Source organism: Eucyclogobius newberryi, unplaced genomic scaffold (assembly GCF_026437365.1).
Source record: "Eucyclogobius newberryi isolate DKJ021-1_F unplaced genomic scaffold, fEucNew1.0.hap1 SCAF_4, whole genome shotgun sequence".
Taxonomy (NCBI): domain Eukaryota; kingdom Metazoa; phylum Chordata; class Actinopteri; order Gobiiformes; family Gobiidae; genus Eucyclogobius; species Eucyclogobius newberryi.
The window spans coordinates 25,369,507-25,379,842 of NW_027316056.1; the positions used below are offsets into that span (position 1 = coordinate 25,369,507).

The following is a 10,336-nucleotide window of genomic DNA, read 5'->3' on the forward strand; positions in this document are numbered from 1 at the left end:
CGTTTGGGAAAGGGGCCGTGCTCTCTCTTCTCCCTCTTTTTCTCTCTCTCTATGTATATATTTATCTCTCTCTTGCTCTCTTTCTCCCTGTTTTCTCCATTTTTCCCTCTCTTCTCTCTATTTTCTCTTTCTCTCGCTCTTTCTTCCGCTCTCTCTTCTTGTTCTGCACAAAGATGAGGCAGGGGGAGCAGCCCAAATACACCTTCTCTCTCTCTCTGCCTTCTGCCTCGTTTGGTTCAGTCCTCCAGGCACAGATGGTGACACACAGACAAATGACCCGCTGTACAAGAATAATGTCTACGTGGGCCGGAAATATATAACTTTTTTTTTGTTGGTGTACATTTGATTTATGTGCCGTCTCGCCAGAAACACCTCCTGCACTAAAATGCTCTGTAGACCACTTATGTAACTCTTACAGTCTGACTCGAGAATGCGACCAACTTTCCCTATTGATTACATTTTATTCTCATAGGAAATTCTTGTAAGGTAAATTCACAAATGTGCAATTCCTCATTTGTCCAAGGTAGTTTTGGTAGTTTGGACAGACGTTTCAACTTCTGAACGTCTGAAGGAGCTGGTCTGAGAAACTAGACTTCATACTGCCATTCAGCTCAGAGCAGTATTCATTCCGGCTTGTCAGAGCGGCTCCTTCAGATTGAAAATGACTTTATTATTGGTGAACACGTGTACAATTGTTTAAAATGTATACATACAGAAAATACCTTAACTGGCATTTGGACAATAGTGATCTTTTCCCCCTCTGTCCTGTTTTGAGTGCTTTTCCCTCCTCACAGCGAGACAGCAACAGACTGTTTTGATTATTTGGGACTCTTTGGCCTCTTTTCCTGAGTCCCTCTCTTCTGTTTCCTGCTTTTTGTCACTGTGGCATTTTGTCAACTCGACGTTCTTTCCATTTACCCTGGGACATCTGGACTGTCATCTAGTGTCTTTCTCACGTCCATGTTTGTGTTAATAATCCTTTGCTTTTTTGTGGCTCAAACCAGTCTTAGTTTTATATATAAAAAAAAAGAATGCATCTATAATGTACCTGGGCTGAGGGATAAGAGGATCTGACTGGAATACTAGCAGAACGACATCTCGCTGACTGAAGTATACAAATATTGCACGTTGCCATTCTCTGCTTAAGGCTGTCTGTCAAGGTTCCTTTGTCACATCCAGTAATGAGCTATAAATACACACACATGAAAACCTGAGAATAAACAGACGTACACCAGAAACACCACATCGGCGCAGCATCCATTTTAACAAGCAAACATTTCGGTGTGATGTGACAGGCGAGAGCGCAGTGTAAGCACGGCCTTGTGTATTTCCAGCCGTATTTAGATGAAACGTCAGAGAGAGTGAGTCCTGCAGTGATCAGAAGCGCTGCTGCTGATGTGGCAGTTACACGCCTCATCGACCAAGTCTCTGGACTGTGTTTTTTTCTCAGATGTCTCAATATGAGTCATAAAAAACACACTGCAGGATGACTGGTAGTTTGGAAAAGGCACGTTACATCTGAAGGACACGACGGTTGAAAGTACAATAGTGAAAACGTAAAATTGTGAGAAATGTTTGTTATATTGAGAAGAGAAAACGTGTATTTATTGCATTTGTGTTGTTATGTTATGTTTTTTCAGGTATTTAGTATTTAATTATTACAGAAGCTGATCATTTAATATAGTAAGCTACTGATTTTTATTCAAGTGTTTTTATTTTCGAGAACTGGATACGTGACATTTTTAGAACCCTACATGTCTTTTCATGAGTCTTTTTCAAACAGGCTAAATACAGGATTACTCAGACATTATTTGAGTAAACCAATGACGAGGAAACACTGTTGTAACAAGGTTAAAAGCTCCTTTAAATTGATTTAGCAACTTTGAGGACCAGTCTAAACAAACCAACCAGTCGGTAAACACTCTTTAATGTGTGTCATGTTAAATAAAAACACATTTCTCATCATAATAGCGGTGTGCACGTCCTGCAGTGAAGTCTGGGTGTTTTCCCTGCAGTGCGCCGGTGTCTCGTCAGCAGAGAGGACCTCTGCAGACTAACGCTGTCCATCAAGTGACTGACGCCTGACCTGTCTCCTCACAGACTCGTCCTATCGTCCGTGTCCGACTACTTTGCTGCTATGTTCACCAGTGATGTGCGCGAGGCCAAGCAGGACGAGGTGAAACTGGAGGGCGTGGACTCTGATGCATTGTGGGTCCTGGTGCAGTATGCTTACACAGGTACACACGGTTGTATTTTATATTTACTTGGTTGTCAGTGCATTTCTTTTAATTGTCCCCGGTCAAAATTCAATCAATCAACCTAATCACTGTCTGCTGTGAGACGGTCTCCTTTAAATACGTTGAATTCATGAAGATGCATCTATTTGACATGATTTTGACCTTGACTCTTCCCTCTCTGGCTGTCAGGTCGTCTTGATCTAAGAGAAGACACCATTGAGTCGCTGTTGTCGGCCTCGTGTCTTCTGCAGTTGTCCTCAGTGGTTCAGGCCTGTTCCTCTTTCCTCGTGAAGCAGCTGCATCCATCGAATTGTCTGGGGATCCGCTCCTATGCCGACGCTCAGGGCTGTCACGAGCTGCACAGAGCTGCCCATAACTACACCATGGTAGGGCTTTTGTCCCATTTCTACCTAAAGATTTCAATATGTAGGATTTGCATGGCGTTTCATTGTTTTATTCATTCTTCAGTATTGGCAATGAGAAATGGACATGATTTACCATACGTGCCCGATGATTGCTCACGGTTGCTATGGTGACTTACAGTAATAGCAGTGTTTTTCTTTTTTTCATGCATTTTCATTGTCTTTGGTGATGCGATGTCACACGTCTGCTGTGTATTTTTAAACCATGAAATACACATATTATATTAGTATATTAGTACACTGCCATCGAACTGACATTACATTCAATGATGGAATCTTGCTCCTGATGGGTATCTTTTCTTTCAGTGTCACATGTGAATGCAGTTACATTCTGCATGACTTGCCCAAATGTGTAGATTTAACTAAATCATTTTATTTTTTCTCATCCTGCCTGTATTTTTATTTATTTTTTCAGCTTTTTTCTTATACCCATCATTTTCTGACCTTTCTCTTATTCTTATATTTATTTACTTATATTATTAGATGATGTTGTTTTTCTCATTTTACAAATTTTGAAAACCCAAGGTCAAACTCAAAAACAGACCCGATAACTCGAGCCACCAACAACTCAAAGCAAACGTCTCACTTGGTCCAAAGTTTGTCAAATTTGCCCATTTCCAAATTAAGTCAGAATGGATTTTTTTTTTCCATTTTGTGAATGTCTATTATGATTTCAGTCAGTCTCTAATCGTTGTCATCAATTCTTTTTGCTTCTGTGGTGTTTTGATTCATTTTTCTAATGGGGCTCTTTCCAAACATGTGATTTTGTGGTCCTCCGTATATTTTCCCCTTCTTTGTCAGTCAAAAAAACAAAAAAAACTGTCTTTCCCATTTATTTTGATATACCAGTATTTAGTGGCTGTCCAAATTGTTGATACATTTATTGATTTAGACATTATTCCCCTTGAAATTTCAGATTTATATACTGTAATAAAGTGTTAAAATGGTCATTGCTTTGGTTAAATTATTGGTTATAATGAGTCCTTATTTGTTTAAAAAAAAACAAAAACTGTAAAAGTCCTATTTCTCCAAGTCAAACATTTTTTAAAACATATCAAAGCTTTTCATAGCAAAAAAAAACATTTCTACCTTTTGTTGTCCAGACCTTGAATCGCAGGTCGGTGCTGTTAGTTGAAACCTCAGTCATAAGCCAAACAGTTTAACATTTTAACAGCTTTATTTAGTTTGTATCTTTTGATTATCTCCTTCCATGTTGTAAGCACATATTTGACCCAAGGATTTTTAACTCCCTCAACCGTTTGTCATCTGCCATAACCCCTGGTAATCTCAATCTTTTTCCATTGAGCTTCATATTCCGCGTCACACAAGCAACGCTTTTATTTGAGCTGAAATAAAGCACATTTTCAGACAAGGTAAACCCCAGCCTCCTTTTTCTTTTGATAGTGGTAGAGTTTTGAATGCGATGAGTTTTTTGCCGTGCCTTACAAATCTTGATCGTTTAGTTCCACTCAGCAAACAGCCGGTTCGGAATGAAAATTGGGAGAATCTGGAATAGATAGAGAAATCTGGGAAAAACTTTGTCTTTTTGACATTTCACTCATTTGCTTCCCTTTTTATCCCACTGCCATTGATCCCCTGTCAGCCTTTACTCAAATCTCCCCCCGTCTCCTTCCCCTCACCTCCGCTCTCTTTTCCTCCTTCATTATTCATACATTTTCCTCCCAATTGAGACTAATCGTCCTCTTTTGCTCTCCGCGTGACTTCCTCCTGGATCCGACAGGAACACTTTTTGGACGTGGTGGGGGGTCAGGAGTTTTTGCTGCTGCCTGTGGACGAGATGACGCGGCTGTTTACTTCGGATGACATAAACGTGCCCGACGAGGAGACCGTGGTGAACTCTCTTCTGACCTGGGTCCGCCACGACGCTTCCAGCCGACAGCGCCATCTTCCCTCTCTGCTGGCACTCATTCGGCTGCCTCTGCTTCAGCCACAAGTGAGCCTAACCCTTTTGAGTTTCACATCACACAATCGTGCAAAAAGATCGGTGTTTCCTTTCCACGACAAAAATATGAAGAGCTTTCCCTTTGCAAACTCACTGCAAAAGCCCCACAGCAAGTTTGTGGCATCCTCTTTCCTGCTTAGCTCACTTTTTCCCCCCAGTCTTTTTTCTTTCTTTCACCATCTAGTGCTGGCTCCTATCTGTCTCACTCGGTTCACTTAGATTGTTAGACAATTAGAGCCATTACATTAACCATAAATCTGCATCATTAGATGTGTTCCAGTGCGTCTTGTTTGTGTAATTGGGTGTGAGCAGCATTCTCTCTCTCTCCCTCTCGTCCTCCTCCCTTCTGGTCTTCTCCTCGGCTGCTGGTAAAGTGATTTTGAGCCGTTTGCGTGCCGCTCAGATCCTCCGCCACAGCTTTGGGCTTAAATGTGCACTCTCGCAAGCACACATTTCTAAACCGTAATTAAGTGTGATATCTCAGTTAACTGATGTCAAATTATCTGCTCCCCTCAGCGTTCTAATCTCCCTCGGTCTATATTTAAAGTTTATATGTTCAGTGATTACGTCGTTTCCGCGCGCGCAGACTTCGCACAGTCGGCTGAAAACACCAGCCCTCGCAGCAGAGGATGGATCAGACAAAACGGGGCAAACACAAAAGAGCTCTGAGGAGACGCAGGCCGCAGAAGAACATCATGTGCGACCCCTCCCCCAGTGAGCGCCCGTGCTAAACTGGTAAATGGATGAGCGTTCAAAAACCTCATGAGCTGCAAGATACACATAAAGCTCAGAATAATATCCACGTAGAGTGCAATCAATATTCATCAACCAATTAGGTGGTTTTCCATCTGGGCTTCCTTGTGATTACTCAGGATGTCAATACACCAGATTAATACCTCTAATCCCTGCCCCTTGTTGCCGCTGTCTCGCATACAGTACATGTAGACTCTGCATTAAATGAATGAAAGTGTTACACAGTGCTATTTACTACATATTCATTTGAGGTATAATCCCTTCTATTGCCTAATTAAACTATAATAAGTGTAGACAGAGAAATGGGCCTCTTTCCTCCCGACAGCCTTTGTGTGTGTGCATTTCCTGTTGCCCTTCCGAGAGCTCCTGATGTGTGATTGATGAGATTATGGACTGGTGAGGATGTTCAGGACAGAGTAGAGCTTCAGTTTACATCCCTGGCATTTGACCATGTTTGTTCTCTCTCCGTGGTTTGCAGTTCTTGGCAGATTTGGAGTCGAACCCTCTGCTCCGAGACACCGTAGAGTGTCAGCGTTTGGTGATGGAAGGAATGAAGTATCACTTACTGCCTCAGAGAAGACCTTTGATGCAAAGCGCCAGAACTCGACCACGCAAGGCCACTGTAGGGGCCATGTTTGCAGTGGGGGGCATGGATGCTACAAAAGGTGAAATTCACTGTATTTGCTTTGATATGTTGTATATTCAGTAGTTCTTTGAAACTATTAATTTGATCAAACAAATGAGTTTACTTTCTAACATTTCTTTCAGGGGCCACAAGCATCGAACATTACTGTCTGCGGAGGAACATGTGGAGGCAGGTGGCCACCATGAGCGGGCGCAGACTCCAGTTTGGAGTGGCTGTATTGGACGGCCGTCTGTATGTGGTGGGAGGTCGAGATGGACTCAAGACCCTCAACACTGTGGAGTGCTACAACCCTCACAGCAAGACATGGAGCGTCATGCCCCCAATGTCCACACACAGGCACGGCTTAGGTGAGCCTCTGACAAACAGTCACTGTGATTCTATTACAATTACTTTGACATATTGTTGCTTGTGTAACATGCTTGGAAATGTTTCAAAATAAAATTTGGTGCTGTCTGTATTTGATAAAGTATTCTCTAAAGAATTATTGTAGGAAGAGACACATCTGGCACGACATATGATTAGAGAATAATAATAAATCTTGAGTGAGAATGTGTCAACACATAACAGCCCCTTGATCTAATGATGTATTGCTTGAATCCGTCTTTGTACTGCAGGTGTTGCTGTCTTAGAGGGGCCCATGTATGCAATAGGGGGCCATGATGGCTGGAGCTACCTAAGCACAGTGGAGAGGTGAGACCAGCCTCTACTCACACTGCATATCACCACTTACTTATCTACTTAATGTTGCATTTTGACAGATGGGATCCTCAAGCTCGACAATGGAGTTTTGTTGCAAGTATGTCTACTCCCCGGAGTACTGTAGGAGTAGCTGTCCTGAATGGGAAGTAAGTACAAATACTAGGAATTGAGAAAAAAGCATTGTCACAGTTTCACTATTTTCATTGACATTTTGTCCATCTGTTTTGCCATTGTTGAGTCAAATGTGTGAGCATTGTTACGTCTGGCAGCCTGGTTGAAACGTGTATATAAATTGCAGACTTTTATTGCTTTCTGCACTAAACCCCCTGCATTACCTGAGATTCTCTAGCGTCCACCAGAGAAGAGTAAAACTGCAGCCCAGCTTCTAGTTTTTATTAGTCTGTGCCACATAGGCCCCGATGCAGGTCTTTATAGATGGTAATTAATACAGAAACAAGTGATTTGAGCTAAGCATGCCCAGCAGTCCTGTGTGTGTGTGTGTGTGTGTGCGCGTGTGTGTGTGTGTGTGTGCGTGTGTGTTGTGTGTGTGTTGTGTGTGTGTTGTGAGGGTGTGTGTTGTGTGTGTTGCGGGTGTGTGTCGCGGGTGTGTTGTGGGTGTGTGTTGTGTGTTGCGGGTGTGTTGTGTGTGTGTTGTGTGTGTTGCGGGTGTGTGTCGCGGGTGTGTTGTGTGTTGCGGGTGTGTTGTGTGTGTGTTGCGTGTGTGTTGTGTGGGTGTGTGTTGTGTGTGTGTTGCGGGTGTGTTGTGGGTGTGTGTTGTGTGTGTGTTGCGGGTGTGTGTTGTGTGTGTTGCGGGTGTGTGTTGTGTGTGTGTGTTGCGGGTGTGTGTTGTGTGTTGTGAGGGTGTGTGTTGTGTGTATTGCGGGGGTGTGTGTTGTGTGTGTTGCGGGGGTGTGTTGCGGGTGTGTTGTGGGTGTGTTGCGGGTGTGTGTTTGTGTTGTGCGGGTGTGTTGTGCGGGGATGTGTGTGCAGATGTGTGTGATGTGTGCGCGGGTGTGTGAGTGTTGAGCTGGTTCAGCTCATTACTTGCTTGGATGGTTCAGGTTCACTCCGTTTTAGCCCTCACAACCTCACATACACACACACTCACACACACACACACCGATGTGTGTTTTGTAGATTGATTTTTTGCACCTCATTTTGCCTTTCCTGCAAACCTCCCCTGCACGCACACATAGCCACGCTTGTTCCATCAGTTTCAATGTCACTGAATACAAATAAGGCTTTCAGGGCCCAGAAATGTCTCAGAGATGATACTTTGCTGTTGTGTAATGCAGGCTGTATGCAGTGGGAGGTCGTGATGGCTCGTCCTGTCTGCGTTCAGTCGAGTGCTTTGACCCTCACACCAACAGGTCAGAAAAAAAGCACATTTGTTTAAACCAGAAACAGTTTTACTATGTATTGACGGATCAAATGTGGCAGTTAATCCTCTAGTTTTAAATGTGCTGTCATGTTTGTTTTCTCTCTTCTAATAATAACTTCACGCTGACCCTGCTTTTGCAGATGGACAAATTGTGCGCCAATGGCTAAACGACGAGGGGGAGTGGGTGTTGCCACGTGGCATGGTTTCCTCTATGCCATTGGTGGCCATGATGCCCCCGCCTCGTCTTTGTCCTCGAGGCTCAGTGACTGTGTGGAAAGGTAAACTTTCATGCACATTGCTTTTTAGAACTGCATATCATATATTCTACATTTCTAAATAATCAGGTGAAGATCATTTTTGAATGCAGTATTAAATGTTCCTGTATATCTTTTTCACAGGTATGACCCTCAGACCGACGTGTGGACAGCTGTGGCCCCTATGAGTATCAGCAGAGACGCAGTTGGTGTGTGTCTTCTTGGAGACAGGCTCTTCGCAGTAGGAGGCTATGATGGTCAGGTTTACCTAAACACTGTGGAAGCGTATGACCCTCAGACAAATGAATGGACACAGGTATCTACCTTAATCTTCACTCACACGCTGAGGAGCAAGTAGCCTCCACCACATCTTGTACTGCCGTCCTTTTCAGTGTTGGTAATCAGAAAGTTTGAGCAAAATGCAGTTCGACCGTTAACTACTACTTTTTACAGTTGGAACAATGGAAACACTTGATCTGATCGGTTTCACTAAATTATTATTGAAACATTTTATAATTATTAGTTATACAAATGAACCATTCTGTTTTTAGCGTTTTGAACTCTATTTAAATATAACTTTAAAATGATCCCTTTAGTATACTGTAAATTAGCACATATATTGCCTACTGAGTTCATAAAATTAGTTTATGGAATTTCCTTAAATTATTCATGCTAGTAATAAAATAATTGCCTTTGAAATTTCCAGAGCTCACAAAGTGTGTTCTTTTTCAGGTGGCCCCTCTGTATCTGGGCAGAGCTGGAGCTTGTGTGGTGACAGTCAAACTCTGACCAACACAAGACTGTTGCCTTGAAACCCATGAAGGGAGAACATTTTAAAAAGGACATTTGTTTCATTCTGTTTACTTTAAGACAAAAAGTCACCGGATGCAGGTTTCTTTCTTAGGTCTTTTCATTTTCTAGGTAAATATTGACTTGCACGTCATGGATGCATTCAGCGAGATTCATTATTTACTGTTGAGATCTTTATTTCATTTCTTAACATAAAGATAAGTCTGACATAAAAAGTTTACACGGCTCTATTATATTGCACCTATTGTGTGGCAGTTGCTGATGTGCTCCTCATGTTCCCTCGACACGAGAGAGAAGAGCTCTGACACAATCAGGACACACTTGACCTGCAAAGCCTTTCTCCTCATGTGCCCTCGTCTTATTATTCTGACACACACATTGAGACATAGGCATATTGTACTTCTGCATTGATTTCTACTACAATGGTGAATTTATTTGTGGTCAGTTGAATTGAGGATTGTCTCATTTCCGTCTTCTTATCTTCAATTCATTGCCTCATGACTTTTCCATCAGACTGTGCAAAGAGATCTGTTTTGCAATAACACTGATGCAATCCATAATGGTATATTACGTGATATTCGGTTACTGGTATTAGACTTGAATTGGCAGACTCTTGCCTTGTAAAGACATGTGAGATCAGTGTCTGTACTGAGCTGTGTTTTTGCTCTACATTTTCTGTTTGTTCCCTGACTCCTGACTGAAGAAAGCTGTCACGGCTCTCGAAATGCACGCACACACATTTGTACACAAACTTACTGAAGAAACACAGCAGAAAGTAGCGTCACATGCGGGGTCTAAAACGAATTGAATGCAGAAGTGAAGATTTTTGCCAATGAGAAAACATTCCGAATGAAATCCTTAATGAATGTATGTGCATTTTGTAAATATGATGTCTGTTGTTTTTGTACATAAATGTGTTCATTATAAGCCATTGTGTTTTATACCATATGATTTTGTACCATCAACTGTAATGCCTTCTATTGTACATTATATATCCACCATTATTGGACATTTGTACATTAAAATCAATGTGAGATATAATGCAGCAATGATTTTTTCTGTCTGAAGCATTTATGTGCAACAGCCTGACTGTGTAGGATTTGAATCATGTTTATGATGCCATTGTTTTCACAGACACTTTCATTTTTCACTAAAACACAACGCTGTAAAA

At 42.1% G+C, this 10,336-nt stretch overlaps 1 protein-coding gene across 3 annotated transcripts in view; it reads left to right on the plus strand.

The window, feature by feature from the left end:
• klhl5 (kelch-like family member 5) overlaps positions 1–10,336 on the plus strand; it is a 37,233-nt gene extending 26,897 nt beyond the window's left edge. For all 3 annotated transcript variants that reach the window (XM_072463950.1, XM_072463947.1, XM_072463948.1), the window contains exons 3-13: positions 2,101–2,237; positions 2,427–2,623; positions 4,401–4,613; positions 5,854–6,040; positions 6,144–6,368; positions 6,636–6,711; positions 6,780–6,866; positions 8,016–8,090; positions 8,242–8,379; positions 8,500–8,671; positions 9,088–10,336. In XM_072463950.1, the coding sequence (XP_072320051.1) occupies positions 2,101–2,237; positions 2,427–2,623; positions 4,401–4,613; positions 5,854–6,040; positions 6,144–6,368; positions 6,636–6,711; positions 6,780–6,866; positions 8,016–8,090; positions 8,242–8,379; positions 8,500–8,671; positions 9,088–9,144 (1,564 nt within the window). In that variant the 3' untranslated portion in view covers positions 9,145–10,336. The remainder of the gene's footprint in view (positions 1–2,100; positions 2,238–2,426; positions 2,624–4,400; positions 4,614–5,853; positions 6,041–6,143; positions 6,369–6,635; positions 6,712–6,779; positions 6,867–8,015; positions 8,091–8,241; positions 8,380–8,499; positions 8,672–9,087) is intronic.